This window comes from Amphichorda felina (genome assembly GCF_050947745.1).
Source record: "Amphichorda felina strain 45539 chromosome Unknown scaffold_1, whole genome shotgun sequence".
Lineage (NCBI taxonomy): Eukaryota > Fungi > Ascomycota > Sordariomycetes > Hypocreales > Bionectriaceae > Amphichorda > Amphichorda felina.
In genome coordinates this window covers 3,190,031-3,210,124 of record NW_028145049.1, presented here as the reverse complement: position 1 = coordinate 3,210,124, position 20,094 = coordinate 3,190,031, and the positions used below count along the sequence as shown (strand labels likewise).

The window sequence follows — 20,094 nt, the reverse complement described above, 5'->3', positions numbered from 1 at the left end:
CTAACCTTGTGTGTAGACATCAAAGGTCCCAAGCAGCTTCCTGGCACCGACGTCTAAGCTCCCGCTTGTACATGTTGGAGAATTGAATGATTCCTCCAGCCCGTATCATTGTAGGACGTTTGGGCGACCACATCAACCCGAACCTCCAGCCTACCACTTCACCTCCCAACGACGAAACGAGATACCCTGTGGCACCCTCGCCTCAGATGTCCTTCGACAGATTATAACGATTCACCTTGCCGCCGACCACCCTGCAGGCTTCCTTTGCCGACTCTCCTCCCCATTCGCTGGAGTAGTCGTTTGGCGAGTGGGCTTTTACGCAGACTTTGGAGTCATCCTAGGATCGGAGAGATAGTCTCTTCTAAGAGCTGCAGTATTAACTTACTGTGACTATCGAGGATCCTACCTCCCACTCTTTCGGTCACGGCATTTACCAGGAGCGGCACTCTCAATCTGACTCAACTCGGATTGAAACCGCTCCAGACGATTAATTGGCTGTTCATTGCCCAGCATGGAAGCCTCTTCGCCGTTAGCTGCCATGCAGCCTTCCGCACCCCTGGGAACGTGGGGAGGTGGGCAGGATATGTTCCGCTCGCACCCCCATGGACACTATGCGAGTGCTGCTGGCGGTATTGGTAGCCGGGCGTTGCGTCAGCGGTTGCAGAAGACTGACTACTTCAATATCAAAGATTTTCAGGGTTCTTCGCCTGCTGCCAGCTTGGCTGCGGATCTGTCCCAGAACTTCCGCATTGATAATGAAGCTAGGTTGGTTTGCCCTTGCTCGCTTGGCTGCTTGTTTGCTTGATGCTGACTGGATGTGCCCGCTAGTCCTCACTTCCCAACACCGAGGCGTGCGCTCTTCACTGCCAACATGATGGGTGGGATGGACACTCGTGGTGAGTATTGAGGTCCAGCTTGGCTTTGTCCTTGACTGACCCTCGCCAGGTTTTTGCACCACGCCGCCTCTTCCTTCGTCTTCCCCTGCATCCACCATGGAGACGATGGAAATATCACCGTTGCCTCACAAGACTCCATTCACGGCCCAGATCGAAATTACTTCTCCGACCCCCTTGTCCACTCCAGCAAAGGAAGATCAAGGCATGATGCTGGACTCGCCGCCTCCGATAGTACGGCAGTCGTCCTTGGAGCCGCACAAGCCTGCGGTGGCTGAGTCAGTCTAATTACGCATTCCAGTCTTGCTTGACAATACTGACCCTGTTATAGTCGCAAGATCGCCTCCCTCCGGCGACCGTCGTTGTCACGAACCAAGGGCAACAGTACCAACGCCGTTCCTGGTCGGATCCAAGGCGAGAACCAGCTCCCTTCCTTTCGGTTTGGGGTCAATCCTGGCTTGACTCTACCAAGTTCCAATCTGTCCATTGGCGAATGCTTCGAAACGGCATCGCCCCCCCAAGACCGGAGGCCACATTCCGCGAATAGTCCATGTGCTCCCCTGGGCATGATGCGTCCTAGGCCTCAACTGTCTGGCTCCAATGGACCTCGTCTCGCTCCCGCTGCGTTCCACCCTCGCCGGCCGGCTAACCCCTATCTGCGGAATAGGAAGCAGTTCCGCCGTTCTCTAAGCATGTTTGAGAGTCCGGCCGATGTCATGAAACCAAACACACAGCAGGATGAGCCGAGTCCTTGTGCACTCCAGTCCGTCATGGACATTGAGGAGGCTCATGAGCCAGTGCTTCCCCACTTCATGTCTGATGATCCCACCGACACCATCCCTCGCATCGCCAAGGAGACACTGTTGGATTTGCTGGATGGCAAATACGCGGAGAACTTTGACCAGAAGATGATCATCGATTGTCGCTTCGAGTACGAGTATGACGGCGGCCATATAGATGGCGCAGTTAACCACAACGACAAGGACCTTCTTGCGTCCCAGCTCCTTCAGACGCCCATGGAAGGACGCACACTACTCATCTTTCATTGCGAGTACTCAGCGCATCGCGCCCCGCTTATGGCTCGCCATGTGCGTTCCGAGGACCGTACGGCCAACGCGGAACACTACCCCAGGCTGACGTATCCTGAGGTGTACATTCTAGATGGAGGCTACAGTGCCTTCTTTGCTGAGCACCGTGGCCGGTGCTACCCCCCGGAATACGTTGAGATGTCTGACGAAAAACATCAGCGTACCTGTGAGCGGGAGATGGGCCGACTGAAATCGCGCAAGGGCTTCGGCCGCGCTCAGACCTTCGCCTTTGGTCAACGCGAACCTTCTGAAATGGATTCTCCCACCGCACCCAGCCGACCAAGCTCAAGACATGCTCCCTTTTCCTCGGCTGAGTTTTCCCCTGTTTTTGGGGAGAGGACACAGACCCGGCGAATGGCATCATATTAATGTTCCCAATGGAACCGCCGCCTGAACACGCGCCGTGCCGCCTGGATTCTTCCCGTGTCCAGAGCCCTTCCTTGATGACTACACTCGGCGCGGTCATGAGCACCCACGCGAGAGTCACTGCCGCGCTTGATGAATTGAATTTCGTCAGTACATATTGCGACGCTTCAGCTTCACTTCAACATCGAGCATACGGGACTGGATTGGCAACTACAAACAAAGGTGGCCAGTAACCCCCCTAGCTTCTTCGCTGATTCCCTCGCCTTCCTCATTCACGCCGAGACGTTTAGATGAAGCATCCGGCGTTAGGAGACGATCGTGGAGCTGCCCCTACCCTTCCTGACATCGCCCCCCTTGGCCTGTCCTCAACCTTAATATTACGGCGTCGGTTGAGGTACAGACGGCCAATGTCTATACATAACCACATACAACAAAGACCAAAAGCTTAATCATAGCTGCGAGCTTGACCTCGCTTCTTCAGTCGGCATTATCCACCTCCGAATGTGGCCGACCGACACGAACCACCGACCACTTTCACGCTACCACTGCACATATACCCACAGACGACGACATGCGCCCCCTTTTATTTCCTTTGTCTCTTTATGCTGTTCATACTTTTCAGGGTGGAGATACCCTTGGCGCTCGATATCACGAGCTTTCATCTGTGTATGGTGATTTGGTCGCACTGTGTTTTCTTTTGTAGGACGACTGGCTGCTGACAGGGTTTGCCATTACCAGGGCAATGGCCTGAAGATATTGCTGGCTTGTACATTACGCGCTCAAGACGGTGACGAGGACGGAGTTGCTGGTTAGTCCACACTACAATTCACAGACATGACGAAAGATTGTATTATCTCCTTGGTGACTCTCTCTGCATGAGTGGCTGCGACCCCGGCGAACCGGCCATAAACCCATTACTACTTTAGTATTTTGGGCGTCTCCTATACTGCTTTTGCTTTTGCTTCCTAGCAAATTAGTTTCACTAGATGGTCTATGTGTTTTCAAACCCATCTCCAGCCTGACCCTAAAACGCCAGAAAAGCATGATGCACATCTCCCAAAGTTGAGTGGCTTGAATATTCTGAGCGACAAGTGGTGGGTATCTCCAACGCCGGCCATCATCATTCCATTTTCTCAGGTAAAGTCCCAGTCCTTGAACGCCTCTCGGAATGCCTCAACATCCTTGGTCTCCTCCTCGACTGTCTGCTCACAGTCTTGCCATATGACCCTATCCTCCATGCCCATGAGCTTGGCCAGGACACGACGGCCAAACTGCAGGTCGAAGCGCTGATCCGGGTCGAGCGGCATGACGAGGGACTTGCCCTTAATCTTGTCCTCGCCATTGTCCGCCCACAGCCAGACGCGGAAGAAGTCGCCGAACGTGGGCTGCTCGTCGAGGCGCAGGTCGCGGGTTGTGAAGGCCGGGAGCTCCTGATTCTCGGCCTCAACCTTGAAGGCGGCCTCGGCGACGCCGCGCTGGATCAGATCCGCGGGGATGGGGACCAGCTGCCAGATTAGGTGGATGTTGCGGTCGCGGCTGATCTCCCAGGTCACGACGCCGAGCTTGTGGGACGACTTGGCGGAGACCATGGCCTGGATAGACTCGCGGAAGCGTGTCATCTCGTTGTAGGCCTTGACGGCCTCGCTTTCGGGTTCGGCCACGCTGCCGATGCTACCGATGGTCGGGGCGTGGGGGAGGGGGATGATGATGAGATGACCGGGGAAGTCCAGGCCCTTGTCGGAAAAGGTGGTGGAGGTGGGGAGGGGTCCCTTTGCGATGGTGACATAGGCGTCTTCACCGATGGTGCAGCACATGTGTGTGGATAGGTTGGGGTTGGACAGGCAGAAGTAGCACCGATCCGGGCCGGGCGGAGGAGAGGCGCGCCGGCGCTTGCCTCGCCGCCCGTGGCCGTGGCCGTCGTGATGTCCTCTGTCGTAACGACTGTAGCCATCGTCCTCCCTCGACCGTTTCTTCTTGGCCACGAACGGGGAGGGCGTGACGCCCGGGGGAATCGTGGTGTCTGACTTGTTTAGGGTGAAGGCGTACATGGACTTGGCCTTGGCATCATTGCCATATGGCGCCATGGCGATGAACCTAGTCACTGACAAGGGGTCCGATTCCTTCTGGGTGGGGTGCACAAAGGGCTCTCGCTCGTAGAAGAACGCGCCGGGGGAAGCCGACAAATGATACCGCGGCTTCAACGCAGCGCTGAGCTCCGCGATTGCCTCACTGGTCTGTATCGAAGCTTGCTGAGCTGGGTCAGGCGCCACTTTGGAGCCCGCCCAGACATTGGCTGGCCATATGGAGGTGAGGAGTATGTCGGCTGTGTTGGCGCCGCGAAGGGCCTTTGCGTCGTTGACGGTGTGGAAGGGGAGGTGCTGCTCTTTGGACTGGCCGGCAACGAGGTTGCTGTCAAGCTGGCCTCCGAGAGCCACGATGCGGATACCATCGGATGTCTTGGTAATGCTGCGCTTGCCCAGGAAGTGAAGGTTTGGGCAGATGTCCTCCTCTGCCTCGACCTTGGCGGCGATTTGTGGCGGCAGAGGGTGATTGCCGACGGTGAAGTAAGTCGGCAGAGGAACTTGGAGAGACCCATCAATCAGAGAAGAGATTGTTGCATCGTCGGTCGTCGGGGCGAAGACGTCTCCCGTCAGGATGGCGAGGGAGAAGTTGTTCTTGGAGTGGAGGGTTCTGAGCTTCTTGAGGGCCGGTTCGAGATCGCCATTGAGGCTCCCGAGGACAATTCTGGGGGAATCATGCGTTAGATCTGGAGAGGTCTTGGGAATCAAACAGGGAAGCAAGCGCTCACATCTTCGGGGCAGCCATTGTGGCTGCTGACGAGGTTCAGGCGCGGCGATGTCGAAGTTGGCCGTGAACGAAGCCAAAGAGGTTGAAAGAGAGCTGGATTGGGCGTAGGAGCGCTGATGTAGCTGATAAGAAATGCGCAGAGGCTGCTATTGGCGAGAGACCCACCTTAATAGTGGGAGCACAGCTTTATCAGTTACACCGATTATCAGCCGGCCAAAAAAATTGGAATTTTTGGCGGGGAGCGCCTTCTGCAATTCGATTTGGTTTTGGTCTGCTCTCACGATACTCCTTCCACAACAAAATCCTCTGCACAGCAGGTGCAACACGCCAAGATGCCGTCCAAATCGTCAGGGCGCATCGTCAAGGCGCGCAAGAACAGTACCCCCCACCAAAAGAACCACCGCTTCGAGTCCTTCACCACCAAAATTGCCAAATTCAACTCTCTGCAGCCGCTTCGCAAAGTTCGCCGCCACGATCTCGACACGGAAGATTTCTCTGCGACAACCTCGTACTTCCGTAATGGACTGCAAAAATGGAGCGAGCTCAACATCTCCAGTGGGTTTGTATCCTTCAAGCGACAGGTTCTCTCCCTGTCCGAGAGCCTCCCACAGATCCTTCACTTCGAGAAGCGCATCATGGACTTGCTCGCCGAACACATAGCAATGCAGGAGAAGGAAGCCCTCGAGCCGCTGCTGGATCTCCTGACAGCATTTGCGCACGATCTAGGGATGCGGTTTGAGAAGCACTATGCCAGGAGTCTGGGCCTCATTGTGGACATTGCTGGGAACCCCCAGGATGTCGAGGTCATTGAGTGGACCTTTGGCGCCCTGGCCTTTCTCTTTAAGTACCTGTCGAAACTACTCGTCCCGAACCTGCGACCGACCTTCGACACCGTGGCCCCTCTTCTTGGGAGATCCCGCCATCCTCCCCATATTGCCCGATTTGCCGCTGAGGCCCTGAGCTTCTTGGTGAGGAAGGCAGGGGCGCCATCTCACCGGGAAGCTACTCTCCCGGCTTTCATAAAGCACGTCAAGTCTGACCTTTGCGGCGTGGCTGAAGACCGCCAGTTCACCCTTTACAAGGATGGCATCATGACCATGTTTGCAGAGGCGATGAAGGGCAATGATCATACTATCCATTCCTCGGGCTCAGCAATCTTCATGGTCCTCATGGATACCGCCGTGGCGGACGACTGTGAAGGGCTGAGCGTGGCCCAGAGCGAGATTTGGACCGATGTTGTCTGTGGTGTGCTTACAAGTGCCATTCATCATTCTACCCCGGAGACGATCGGGGAGCTGTTTGAATCCATCGTGGACAAGATCAAGGCGAACTTCGAGCGGGTGGGCAACGGTGCGAATTGGTGGAATCTTCGCCCCTATATAAGAATCCTTGGCATTATGGCGGGAGTTCGCAAGGGGTCACGAATTGTCGACTGGGCTGGTGTTATTCGCACCCTCGTGGATATGCTCGAACTGATCTCCAAGGCGAACGACGACACAGCGCAATGCGGAGCTGACGCCATTTGGGAGGACGCCATGGTCCAGGTTGCCGTTACTTGGCACCACGCCCCGATCGATTCTCTAATACCACACCTCGCACGTTTTTCGCGGTCTCTGACAAAGGGACCCTTGATGAAGTGGTTCATCCCCTTCAGTTCCTATGTGTGCGAGCTCGACGCCAACCGATTTGCAAGCTTGCTCAGGGGCGAATTCCAAAAGTAAGGAACCTGATATTCTCTCGTCCCTTTCACTTTACTTACGTTTCATAGGTTCATCGCCGGCCACTGGTCTCAAGAGGAAAACCAGGCCATGCTCTGTGTTCTTCTTCCCCGGATGATCGAGAAGCAGGGATTTCCTTCCACCGGAGATAGGGAAAGCTGTAGACTGCCCCAGGACTGGCAGGATCAGATTGTGTCCAAGTTCGAAAACCTCGAAATCTCGCCCTTCCCCGAACGAGGCCCTTACAACAAAGACCCGCAGGTCTGGAGAGATCGCTGTCTACCAAAATATTCGGCGCTCCTTCGATTGCTGGAGCTGGCTACTGTCCACCCATCTACCAACGCTCGTATTGCTGAGCTGCTGTTGCGAAAGCTCAAACTGGCTCTTCGGCCATCATCAACGCTGGCATCAGATGAGGTGCATTTCATAGTCAGCCAGGGATTCCACGCCTACCTGCGGATGAGCAAACCTGGGGACTCTGTTGACAACACTCTCGGTCCACTTCTTCGTGCCGCCGTACCTCGATTTGCTCGGTCAGTGGGGTTCTTGGGGGCATTCCTTGCCTATCAGGAGTACCTGCAAGACCGCAATGGGGCAGAAAAGCACGATACCCCAAGCAGCGATGCCTCCAGCTCGGACGAGGATCCAGTCGTCACATCGCTCGTAGAGAATCTGGCATCCCCTTCACACGAGATTCGCCTGGCATCTCTGAAGCTGTTGAAGCAGATGAATCACCTACACGGATCCCAAGAGTTGGTTGATATTATGATTGAGGTTGAGCAGCTACCGCTCGCCCTGGAACATACACGGACAATTGCGATGCTTTTGCGGAACCTAGGTCAAAAGTACACATCCTTGGACGACTCCTCGTGGCTTCTGAAGGGTATTCCCAATTTTGCCTTCGGTATGCTCACTGTCAAGTTGTCTCCGGTGTGGGATAATGCTACTGAGGCTCTGGGCCAGATGGCGGAAACTAAGGCAGGCGAGGAGATGGTGAGCTCGATTGCATTCAAATGGCTCGACGTACCGTCCCCAAGGTGGACACCTCCATCATCCGATAACCTGAGCAGCAGCAGACCAGTTATTACAGACTTCGACTGTACACTTCTGCAGAGCCTCCACCGAAGGGCTGGGGACGTTCATAAGATGGCAAAACAGCCTGATGATTTGATGCTCCAAAGATTTGATGGGCGGCAGCACACCGCTGATGAGTTTGCCGGCAATGCCAGATCCAGAGCATTGAAGGTGTTCAATGCAATTCCCTCTATTGCCGAGCGCCGTTCACGCAGACTGGTGCCCCATTTCCTCCCTTGGGCGCTTGAAGATGGAGCTGCCTTGCAGGACAACGACGGAGAGCTGGATAAGTCCTACTGGTCCTTGGCGGACCGGAAAGCGATGCTCGGCGTCTTGTCCCAGTTCATCAACCCAAAAGTCCTGTATCTTCACGAGAAAGTCTATGAAGGGTTGTTGCAACTTCTGGAGAATGGTGACGTTGAAGTGCAGAAGCTTGCGCTGAAAGCCATTCTGGCCTGGAAGCAAGTTGGGGTCAAGGCCTATCAGGAAAACCTGGAGTATCTTCTTGATGAAGCGCGATTCAAGAATGAACTTACTGTTTTCCTACAGGGAGATGGGGTTATCAAACCGGAGCACCGGAGTGACCTCATGCCGGTCTTGCTTCGCCTTCTCTATGGTCGGACAATCTCCAAGAAGGGAGCGGCAAGCGGCAAGCGTGGGCTTCAGGCAACGCGTTTGGCTGTCCTGAGAAACCTGTCTGTTGAGGACATGGGCAGCTTTCTTGACATCGCTACTGGCAAGCTTCGAAACGTCAGAGTTGTCAACACGAGCACACCCCGCCAAAAGCTGTTCGATCGACCTCTTATCGATTCCCGGAAGCAAGTCGGTTTCCTAAACATGACCTCATCCCTTATTTCCGAGCTCGGGACCAACGTGACTCCCTATACGGAGACTATTCTGAACGCTGTGCTGTATTGCCTCGTGTTCGCGTGCCGACACCTCAGAGGTGCACCAGCGGACGACGACGACGATGCTGCTCAAGATGAGGACGAGGGTGACGTGAGCACGCACTCGCTGCTCAAGATCACTAGGTCAACCGGAATCAAGTGCCTGACCATGCTGTTTCAGAACGCCCAGGATTTTCAATGGGAGCCGTACCATGATATCATTATGGAAGAGGTTGTAGCCCCGAGGCTCGAAAACCTTCCAATTGAAATGACACAAGGCGTTTCGGGCATCCTACAACTTCTATCAACCTGGGCAGCTCTTCCTCGGGTTGCACTGTTCCTCGCGCCGCATGATGATGTACTCCCCCACGGAGTTCTCCCCAAGGTCATCGAGTGCCTGGCTGCTGAAAAGGCAAAGGCTGATGTCAGGACTTTCATTTTGGATATGATTCGAAACCTGGTGCGACTTGCGCTTGCACCGGCTCAGGAGTCGGAATTCAACGAGCTGATCAAGACAGAGTTGCTGGATCCCAATGCCGGACCCATGTTGGACACCATCACCGCCATTCTTCACTCGCCCAGCACTGGCACGAATCTCCTTGATTCCTGCGTGGAGGCACTGCTATCCCTGACTCAAGTTCTTCGGGAACCGGAGAGTGTTGATTCTGTGCTTCGAATCTGCTCGTTTCTCCTAAGGCAGCCTCCACGACGAGTTAGCCCCAAGACCAAGGGACGGGTCCTTCTTGTAGTCGAGAATTTCGTTGCTTTGATTGATCCTGGTGATCATCAAGGCTTGTGCGACGATGTATATGAGACACTTGCCTCGCTTTTCAGCTATTTCAAGGACCGGGACAACCGCCAAGCTCTATGCCGAGCCCTGGGGGCCATCTCAGTCGCAGACGTTGGGAAGACGGCTGTTGCTGAACTCTGCACAGAGCTGAACTCCTACAAAGAGGGTCGCATTGATGAGCCCCATTATGACAGGAGGCTGGCTGCCTTCAACGCAGTGTCGCGGGAAAGGGAGGTGCCACTGACACCTCAGGAATGGCTGCCTCTTCTTCACAACTGTCTCTTCTTCATAAAAGACGACGAGGAATTTGGCGTACTCGCGACCAACTCTGCAGATGTATTGCGGCGCTTTGTCCAAGACGCAGCGGACTGCCCAACGGAAGAAGCCTTTAAATCCAAATTCGAGGAATACATGGGCACTGTCTTATTGCCAGCCTTGTACTCTGGAGCCAGAGAGCCGTCTGAAACAACACGACGAGAGATTCTGCGCGTACTAGGCTTTATTCTCTGCAAGATGCCGAATTGGGAGCCAGTAAAGGACATGGGGGGGCTCTTGGATGAGGCTCAGGAAGATTTAACGGAGCCCCCCTTCTTCTTCAACATTCTCAGCCCCGCAGTCTCCAGGCAGATGGAAGCTCTCCGGGTACTGGAACAGGCCAATTTGACTCATGAAATGAGCAGCCAGAATCTTGCCCAGTTTTTCATCCCGCTGCTCGAGAACTTTCTCTTTGGTCGTGCCGACGGGACTGACGATCGCGGCCTCAGCGCCCAAGCGACCAACGTGATTGGCAGCCTGGCCGGATCTCTTCATTGGAAGCACTATCGTACGACGCTGCAGCGGTACATTGGCTATGTCGGCTCGAGGCCGGAACAGCAGAAGCAGACCATCCGGTTGCTGGGCAAGTTTTCCGATGCCCTCGTTGAAGCGGCGCAGAGCGCGCCCTCGGAGGCCATGGAACTTGATCAGGTCGAGGCCTCTTCATCCGCCGTCCGGCGGTTGGCATTGACCATTCCCAAGCAAGCCCAGCTGAGCACCGACATCGTCGAGTTCTTCCTCCCCATGCTCATGAAGCATTTGCACGAAAAGGATGAGTCGGAGGTCAGCTACCGAGTACCAGTTGGTGTCACTATTGTGAAGCTCCTGAAAATCCTCCCGCAAGAACAGATGGACCAGAAACTGGCTGCCGTGCTGACGGATATTTGCCATATCCTCCGCAGCAAGTCTTCAGAATCTCGAGACTTGGTTCGAGATACCCTCGTCCAGATCGCCACCATATTGGGTGCATCATACTTTGGCTTCATCCTCAGGGAGCTCAGGAGTGCACTCACCAAGGGTTATCAGCTGCACGTCCTTTCCTACACCATGCACTCCATCCTCGTTGCCGTCATTCCTGGCTTTGTGCCCGGTGACCTGGACTACTGCCTTTCGGGCATTGTCATGGTGATTATGGATGATATCTTTGGCGTCATTGGCCAAGAGAAGGATGCCGAGGGATACATCACCCAGATGAAGGAAGTTAAAAGCAGCAAGAGTCAGGATTCGATGGAGCTCATTGCTAAGACTGCTTCCATTAGCCACCTGATTGCGCTCGTTAAACCTCTTCAGGCACTGCTCATGCAGAAGGTCGATCTGAAGATGATCCGGAAGATTGACAATCTCATGGGCCGCATATCGGCTGGCCTGCTGCAAAACCCTGCTGCCGAGAGCCGTGATACCTTGGTCTTTTGCTACGAGGTCATCCAGAATGTCTACAAGAGCCGAGAGCCAGAGGTTGCGCCGAAGTTGGATCCCCGGGTCCTCAAGTACCTAGTACAAAAGGGCGCGAGGAAGAGCGGCGACCGAGGACAGACGAGCAGGAACACTTTCAGGCTCCTGCGCTTTGCCATCGATATTCTCAGGTCCATGTTCAAGAAGCACGACAGCCTGAGGACACCAGAGAACATCTCCGGGTTCCTGCCAATCTTTGGCGATGCCATATTGGAAGCAGAGGACGATGTCAAGATCTCCACATTCCGACTGCTTGCTGTCATTGTCAAGGTTCCCTTCGAGGGAGATGAGGGGACCAACATTTACAAGGTGGCTGTCAAGGAAGCGACCAAGAGCGTGTCCATGTCCGTTTCCACTACTACGGACCTGTCGCAGGCTGCGTTGAAGATGCTGGCCGTTGTTCTTCGGGACCGTAGGGACGTTGTTATCAAGGACGCTGCTGTGGACATGCTGTTGGGCAAGCTGAAGGACGACCTGACTGAGCCTCAGTATCGGCATGTCACGTTCAACTTTCTGCGGTCGATCCTGGAACGTCGGATTGAGACTGCGGCGGTTTACGACACCATGGACTATGTGGGCACAGTCATGATCACCAACGATGACAAGGACACGCGGGATCTGGCAAGAGGTGCATTCTTCCAGTTCATTCGGGAGTACCCGCAGAAGAAGGCTCGCTGGGCAAAGCAACTCACCTTCATCGTCGCCAATCTCAAGTACAATCGCGAAGGTGGTCGGTTGTCTGTCATGGAGGTTGTTCATCTGCTCCTCATGAAGTCGTCGGATGACTTTGTCCAGGAGGTCGCTGCTACGTGCTTCCTGCCCTTATTCTTCGTTATGGCAAACGACGAGAGCCAGAAGTGCTGCCTCGCCGCCGGCGAACTTCTTAAGGAGATATTCCGCAGGTCGGACAAGGAGCGAACGTCAAAGTTTCTGACTCTGCTTCGATCATGGGTGGATAAGGATGACAACCCGGCCGTCCTGCAGCTCGCGCTTCGGGTTTGGGCCTACTACTTCGAGTCGAACGAAGGGGCGTCAAAGAACCACAAGGATTTCAAACTTGTCTTTACCAAGATTCTCGGCATCCTCAGTGCTGAGGACCTTGGGGACGTTGATGGCCAGCTTGTCGAAGCAGCGCTGGGTCTGTTTAGCGTGCTACTTAGCGTGCTCCCCGAGAAGATGCTGTCGCCTGCAGCCGAGGAATCATGGGCTCATGTGGGACGCTGCATGGGCCACCCGCACCCTCCCGTCAAGCTCGCAGCCATCAGGCTAATCAGCTCCTATCTCTCTGACTTTGCTCAGCACATCGGTGGGGCATCCATGGGCGAACCCATTGAAGGATCGCATGGCCTCCAACTGGACACTGCGCAGGTTGAGAAGCTGATTCGCCTGGCCCTGAACATTTTGAGCGGGCGAGAGGTGGACGAGGCTCTCGCCTCCGAGGCTGGCCAGATCCTCATCTTCTTGGGACCAAGGCTCCCGACACCGGCCGCCACCGTCGATAGCGCGGATGTCGATGAGGCCCAGGAGGGAGAAGAAGAGGAGGAGGAAGACAATGAAAGCGAGGATGAACAACCCAAGCAGAAGGACCTGCAGTACTTGTTCTGGAGACTGTCACATATCATCCGAAAGGAGATTCGACCCACTGCGGTTGCCATAACGCCCAAGACGGTGGCGATGGAGGTCCTGGAGACGATCTGCCGACGGTCAGCCGCCGAACGCCTTGGACCCTCGTTCAAGACCATCCTGACTCCCCTTCACAATCTGACGGATCCCACCATCCGCCCTCCCATGTCCTGGGACGAGGTCTTCAAGACCAAGCACGAGCACCTCAAGACGCGGGCGCAGATCCTCATGGATGCGCTGCAGAAGAAGTTTGGCACGGCCGAGTACAGCAAGCAGCTAATGGCGGTCCGCGAGGAGGTCAGGGCGCGGAGGCAGCAGCGGTCAAGCAAGCGCAAGATTGAGGCGATAGCGAATCCCGAGAAGTACGGGCGGGACAAGCGGAAGAAGTTCGAGAAGAACAAGGTGAGGAGAAAGGTGCGCTCCTCGGAGCAGAAGACGATGAGGCAGGCGTATAAGAACTGGTGAAGAAGGCGGGGAGTTGCAGACAATGCATCCAACGGCGTTGTGAGATATCAGATCTTGTCATGTTGGCATCCACGGCGTTAGGTCATATGGCGGAAAAGAAATTGTTATGTTGTGTGTGATATAGAAATAGTACATAGAATTCTCAAGCCTGGTTTTGTTATGGCCCTTCTACATGGATTCCCTCTATATGAGATGAGAGGGGGGATATCCCAAAACACACGTCCCAACTCCGAGCAGATGCAGCGTCGCCATATACTAACTAGTTGTACAAAATTTTAGCCGATAAACCAGGGGTACCCCTTTACTGGTCCTTTGATGTGTCTTCCGCCTGGGACTCGTCCGGCCAGAACTCGATATCGCCGTCCTCGCCAAGGCTGCCCCTCTTGACCAGCTGGCCCTTCTCGCGGACAATGTCCTCGATGGTGATGCCCTTGCGCTCGGTGAAGATGCCCAGGTGGTCGCTGATGACGTGGCGGTTGCGGCACTCGGGGCAGGTGATGAGGGTAGACCCCGTGTGGTAGCCCTGCTTGGAGACGTTGTGGTGCGAGCGGTGGCCGCAGGGCACGCAGGTGAAGGAGAGCTGGTAGTAGGCGCGCTTGCGGTCCACGGGGGGCCGCTCGCCCTCGGACTTGGGGGCGTCGGGGTCTGATGAGGAGGAGGGCTCGCGCGGGATCACAGGCGGCGGCCGGGGGATGGAATGGGCGGCGCGGGTGGCGGCGAGGGCGAGGAGGAGCCTTGGTGAGGGTGATGATGGTGATGGTCGGATAGCGGCGGACTGGAGGTTTGCGAGGGGCGCGCGGAGGGCGGTGCGCGGGCGCACTTGGCGCAGAACGGAGGAGAGGAGAGGAGTCGTCCTGGATGCCATAATGGGCTGATGTGGAATGGATGTGGCGTGAGGTGGGAGGGAGGGGAGAAGGGGAGAAGGGGGCAAGGTAAGTACGGAGTGAGCTTGAAGCTGGAGGAGGGAAGGCAGCTTCAAAAATTGAAGGCGGCTGGCTGGCTGGCTCCGGGCGCGACTGCTAAAATCAAAATCTGGGGCAAAACGTCATTGCGTGGGTCGTGCAACGGGTTGGGAGCTGACAAAAAGCGTTGGGGACTGTTCTGCACCAGATCTTGGGGGTGGTTGATCGTCAGTAATTTTGTCGCCCCTGTTGGTCTGTGCCTGACAGAAAACGTGCAGGACCCTTCCCCACCAAACTGGTATGGGGCACACTGCTCAGTAATTTTGACACCCTGTGCGGTCCGGGAACCTGAAAACAGCTGCACCTATGGGTGCACCGTGATTAACTTGAAGAAAAGGTGCTCGTGATAGCTTGGTTCACAGGAAATCCTCCAGTGTAAATTCTTTGACGGATAGAAATCTACATGCGCAGTTCCTCAAATTGGCTACTACGGGTATTATGAGTAGAGACGAGCAGCAGCAGCAGCAGCAGCAGCAGCACCAGAGGAGGGCTTACGTAAGCACCATTGATGCTGCGCCGAAATTTTGGGCCAGCAACGACGCGACTGGCAAAACGGCGACCCTGGTCGCGATTCCGTTTGACCTCCAAAATCCCATCAAATCTCGACTCGACAATCAACGCCCTATCATTTCCCCGAGCCTCCTCCCCCGGACTCGGTTGTGGCTTGCTCAAAACCACGACGCTGCGGAATTTTGCTCCCGATCCAAATACCGTGCGATTGGGGTCCCTGAACTGCCCTCCAGCGCCCCCACGCGTGTGCTCCTCGCCCTTCTCGCTCCCTTGCGCCGGCCAGCATGAGGTGATCGCCAACGGCTTCGAGTGCCCAAAATGGAACGATCAAAGCCCCAGGCCTTTCTCTCGAGCTACGCGCCGCGACTGCGCACCTACAACAACTCTCTCCTCACCCCCGTCCTGCCGAGCGCCCCCACGGCCCCCATTTCACGCACCACCAAGCGAGGCACCACCATCATTAACTATGCTGAGGATGGATACGACGATCTAGAGGACGATAGCGATGACCCCAGACGTCGACCCACGGGCCTGCGAAGCCTGCGTAAGGAGGACTCGGCCGCCAGGGCTGACTTGGCCGATAGGGCCGGCAAGATCACCAAGGAGCCCGTCGATGTTCAGGGCATATGGCGCGACTGGATAGGCAAGAATCGACACGTCAGAAGTGACCAGCAGAATGCCGCCCAGGCAAACCTGCCCTTGACCCTCATCCCGATCCGCATCGACCTCGATATTCCCTCCTTCATCCCCCCCGCGCCTCTGCCCCCACCGAACATCAACACGGCCGACATCACCCTCCCCCAGTACCGTCCACAGGAGGCGACGGTCCCCTATAAGCTTCGCGACATCTTCTGCTGGAATCTGCACGAGACACTCATCACCACGGACCAGTTCGCCCAGACGCTGGCCCAGGATCTTGATTTACCTAACAGGCAGCACGTGGTGGCGGAGATTAGCAAGCAGATCAGGACACAGCTGGAGGAGTATTCTGGCGTCGCCCTGCATCCTCTATTCCACGCTGAGCCAAACGCCCCGGCTCAACCGCAGGCCGCGGCCAATGGAGCCAACGGTCCCGCGAACGGAACGCCGAAGCCGCAATCCATCTTCAAGTCTAGGGATGGTTCGCCATATTCCCAGGCGAAAGGCACAACACGCCCCGGCACTCCAGCGCAGAGCGGAGGCCAGGCCAAGCCATCCCAAGCACCAGACACAAGCGTGCCCAAGGTGACCGCCGAGGCCACACCTATCCTCCCCGACTCTGACGACTACAACCCTGATGATACCTACCGCTGCATCGTCAACCTCAACCTCAACCTGGCATCTACTCTCTACACTGACAAGTTCGAATGGTCCCTCCTGCACCCCCCGGGCACGGCGGAGACATTCGCCAAGATCACCTGCACCGACCTGGGCCTGACGGGAGAATGGATCCCCGCAATGACACACGCCATATACGAGGCCGTGCTGCGCCTCAAGAAGGAGGCCTGCGAAGCTGGCGGCATCGTCGCTGGCTGGGGCGGCCTGCAGCAGGAGCTTCCCAACGATGCCGCGCACGGCACCGAGGCAGGTTGGAGGTATGACCCGGATCACCTCGCGGACGACTGGGAGCCCAAGGTGGAGATCCTCAGCAAGGAGGAGATGGAGAAGCGCGAGGGCGACCGTGAACGCCAGGTGCGCCGTCTGCGTCGCGAGACGGCACGCTTCAGCTCCACGACTGGCCTCCTGGGCGGGACGCCCTTTGGCGGAGCCATGGAGGTAGAGGAGGAGCGCATGGGTCGCGGCGAGCGGTCCAAGAAGAAGCGCCGCTTCCGCAGTCTCAGCCCTGCAGGCCGATCGGGAACCCCCGGAGGCCGCGGGACGCCTGACGTGGGCGGCTACGGAGGCAGCGGAGCATTGGCAGAGCAGGATAGGGCGACATGGCGATGCTCGCACTGTCGGGTGTGGGGGTCAAGTGTCTGGGCTGTCCGCGACGGTCCCGCTGGTCAAAAGGTGAGTTTTTTGCCTCTTACTATATCTACCATTGCCATCGCCATCATCATCTACTAACGCCTCATCTAGTCCCTGTGCGCCAGCTGTGGCTTCTTGTACGAACGCGATCGGAAACTGCCCCGCCAGACAAAGAACTTGCATCTGCTAGACGTTAGAACCATGTAGTGGCGATGCGAATCTTCAGCCTCCTAGGGTTGCTGGCGCTGGGGGGCGCACATGATTTGCCGCCCAGCTGGCAGATCTGGCCGCGTTTCTCTAACTAATCCTGTTTTCTCGTCTTTACTGGGTTGAGCCTCTCGGGGGGTTGAGGAGGGAACTGTACTGGCTGGCTGGCGTTTGGGATGGAGGAGGGAATTGTTCGTTTTCTTGCTATGAAGCAGCCGGGATCTGTGCTCATAATTCGGGCACGTAAAGGGGTGGTTGGGATGAGAGAGTTGTACGCCTATTGTCTGGTTACCTATAGTACAATGTAGTACAACCCCGAGAAAGGTCAAAAGCTAGCAAAATCGGTTGATACCTCACGCATCATTTACAAGACACTAGCCGAAAAATGTTCGAGCATGGAAAGCCTTGGAATATCGTGACCATCAACAAGGGGGGTATCTATTGTACGCAGGTTATCCGGGGTCATATCATGTCCTCTAGCCCCGCCACACATGAATCCAAAAACCATCGCCCTGCTTGTGACCAATTCAAACCTTCTATATCGATTCGCGCCATCGTGGCCTTGCACTGTTGTCCTGTCCTGCTGTTCGACTAGCCCACCCGGTGTATACAGCACCTGTCCAACAACGGCCAGACTGCCGCAAACCTATTGCGATGGTGGGCCTCGCATCATTTGCGCTGGATTCACCCCTATCCATCTCACCTCTCTAGGCTGCGGCGGTGGCTGATGGGGTTGAGCCTGTGCCGACAGCGGCATCGGGGCCCCATTCTGGAACCGGCTGTGTTGCTGCTGCTGATCCATGACGGCATTCTGCATATCCCTTCGCCTCTTGAGCCTCTCCATCGTATCTTCCGACATTCCCTCGAAGCTGAGCTTTAGTACCTTCACCTCTTCCCACCGCTCGCAAAATTTGCCCAGGGTCTGTTCGACACGCTCCAGGCATTGTATGCTCCTACGGAGGTTGTCCTCCAGTGGCATGACCGGTGTCATATGTCGCCGGGGCACCGGGGGCGGTGGTGGAGCCCCTGGACGGGACATCGGGGGTGGAATGGGTGGCCCCATCAAGAGCATGTCCTCGGCGTCCGAGAGCACTGCCAAAAGCTGGCGAACCATAAAGTACACTTTGATAGTATCGTGATACGTATAGAATGCATTGTTCAGCCTGTTGTGGGCGATCTCGTACATGGTGTCGAGATATGCAACGGCATACTCAAAGATGAGAGTCCGGCTGTAGTCGGTAATCTCCGGTGCTCTTCCCGAGGGAGCGATTGAGTACACATAACTGTACCTCAACTCTTGGTCAAACATTTGCCGCACGGCAGGTGGTAGTGTCTGAGGGAGTGATTCGCCCCATTCGCGCATCTCGAGGCACATTTGCCACACAAATGATGCCGGGTCATGAAGAGGCGCGGCAGAATGTGATTGATAGAGCTCTTGATACCAGTACGACTGGGCCCTTCGGAGCTGGAAGAGTAAAAGTGCTGGATCTGAGGACTGAGGTGCCGTGATCGGTTTTGGAGCGGTGTCTTTGGTGGATGTGTTGGGGAACGCAACATTGATGGAATTGTCGGTAAACGAGAAGGTTCTGGCATGGACCATACTTATGGCACTGGATAATTAATTAGTGCCATCCCCGACTTAAGATTCGACTTTATGTAGAACTATTATACGTACCGGTCAAGGCTGTATACGCAATGGAAGATCTTCCTGCGCATATCGAGAGCGGATTTGTCAGACACGGAGGACACAGGGGGGTCCTGGTGGAGGCCCAGGTCAACAACAGCTCGTGTAGTAAGTCCTATCAAGTGCCAGCTGTCAAAGTGCGCTGGGTCTAACATGGAGTACTGTGTCAGCAAGAGCAGAGACTGTATCTGTGTCACATATCCGGGTGCGAGCGCCCGTTCAGCGAACTCAATGGCTTTCCTGGCAGAGCGGACGCCCTTGAGGTAATGCTCGTCGCGGATAACTCGGCTTTGTGCAGTAGAGCCTATGGCGAGAACCATATGGAAGAGCCAGAGGTCTGAATCCTTGATGACCCGGTCATCTTGGTGGTAGAGATCATTCATGATGGTCAATAATGCTGTCTCCGAGAAGAAGGGATATTGCGAATAGATATTCGCCATATAGTATTGAATGAGGGCCTGAGCAATTTGCCTCGGGGGCAACTCGGTCTGAGCGAGTTCTGGGAGCGGATCATTGGTGGTGGCGGTTAGGACGAGTCTTGCAAATGTCATGTTACCAGGCGAGGGCTCGAAGTCCCTCGTATTAGCGTTGACAGACCTGTGCACCCCTTGTCAGCAGCATTCGGCAGGGAGTCGGCGTGATCCATACAAGAACCCGAAGTCTGACATGAGAGAGTTGACGTCGGAATTCTCACGGGTTCGGGCTGCCTTGCGGTGAATGGCCGCCCGGATATTGGCCATGGAGTCGCGGCGGTCGACATGTTGGGCAAGGGCTGATAGATCGGGCTCGTGAACACCAAGGGAGGCTTTGCGGTTCCTGGCATACTGCAACCGCCTCTCGAGCTTCTCTATGCGAAGTTCCAGGGCAGCGACATAGCTGGTATAATTGTCAGGAAAGGGGTCATTTGGGCATGGTATCGCGCAGGACATGGCACGCACCTTCTTTCCTTGCCCCTCGCAAACTGGTCATTAGCTGCTGAGCACTCGTTTTCACGACCAGCCTTTTCACAAGCTGTACAAGCTGGGAGCTTTCCATCGCACTGTTGACAAGGATGACAATTAGCATTAACTAGGAAGAAGATGTAGGTTGGGGTAGGCGGCCCGCCATCTCACCTTGACTTTAGCAGCTCGACCTAAAAGATGATGGTCAGCCTCGTCTTCTTTTTTTTTTCTTCTTCTTCTGTACAGGTACAGATCTGGGAGGGAGAGCTTACACCGCGAGCAAGCAGACACCGGCCGGGAAACCTTTAGAAGGGGATTGAGGGAGAAGCTACTTCGAGGCATGTTCACCGAGTGATGGCCGAAG

At 55.7% G+C, this 20,094-nt stretch overlaps 6 protein-coding genes across 6 annotated transcripts; 3 read left to right on the top strand and 3 right to left on the bottom strand.

The window, feature by feature from the left end:
* Positions 1-538: 538 nt before the first annotated feature.
* Positions 539-2,350, top strand: MIH1 (putative tyrosine protein phosphatase MIH1; the record flags this gene model as incomplete). The annotated part of the gene is made up of 4 exons (XM_083190519.1): positions 539-765; positions 829-896; positions 946-1,171; positions 1,225-2,350. The coding sequence occupies 4 exons, from the start codon at positions 539-541 to the stop codon at positions 2,348-2,350; spliced, it is 1,647 nt and encodes a 548-aa protein (XP_083054378.1).
* Positions 2,351-3,480: 1,130 nt separating this feature from the next.
* On the bottom strand, positions 3,481-5,173 carry ACO1O0_001025 (CwfJ C-terminus 2-domain-containing protein-like protein; the record flags this gene model as incomplete). Its single annotated transcript, XM_083190518.1, has 2 exons — positions 3,481-5,092; positions 5,157-5,173. The coding sequence occupies 2 exons, from the start codon at positions 5,171-5,173 to the stop codon at positions 3,481-3,483; spliced, it is 1,629 nt and encodes a 542-aa protein (XP_083054377.1).
* A 314-nt stretch (positions 5,174-5,487) lies between these two features.
* On the top strand, positions 5,488-13,479 carry UTP20 (armadillo-type protein; the record flags this gene model as incomplete). The annotated part of the gene is made up of 2 exons (XM_083190517.1): positions 5,488-6,872; positions 6,924-13,479. 2 exons carry the CDS (start codon positions 5,488-5,490, stop codon positions 13,477-13,479), a joined length of 7,941 nt encoding a protein of 2,646 aa, XP_083054376.1.
* Positions 13,480-13,780: 301 nt separating this feature from the next.
* Positions 13,781-14,344, bottom strand: ACO1O0_001023 (DNL zinc finger-domain-containing protein; the record flags this gene model as incomplete). Its single annotated transcript, XM_083190516.1, has 1 exon — positions 13,781-14,344. The coding sequence occupies one exon, from the start codon at positions 14,342-14,344 to the stop codon at positions 13,781-13,783; it is 564 nt and encodes a 187-aa protein (XP_083054375.1).
* A 925-nt stretch (positions 14,345-15,269) lies between these two features.
* SFH1 (Chromatin structure remodeling complex protein sfh1) lies at positions 15,270-17,105 on the top strand (the record flags this gene model as incomplete). The annotated part of the gene is made up of 2 exons (XM_083190515.1): positions 15,270-16,940; positions 17,010-17,105. The coding sequence occupies 2 exons, from the start codon at positions 15,270-15,272 to the stop codon at positions 17,103-17,105; spliced, it is 1,767 nt and encodes a 588-aa protein (XP_083054374.1).
* A 646-nt stretch (positions 17,106-17,751) lies between these two features.
* ACO1O0_001021 (transcription factor domain-containing protein) lies at positions 17,752-20,072 on the bottom strand (the record flags this gene model as incomplete). The annotated part of the gene is made up of 6 exons (XM_083190514.1): positions 17,752-18,715; positions 18,781-19,386; positions 19,438-19,665; positions 19,728-19,750; positions 19,902-19,921; positions 20,003-20,072. 6 exons carry the CDS (start codon positions 20,070-20,072, stop codon positions 17,752-17,754), a joined length of 1,911 nt encoding a protein of 636 aa, XP_083054373.1.
* Between the last annotated feature and the right edge of the window lie 22 nt (positions 20,073-20,094).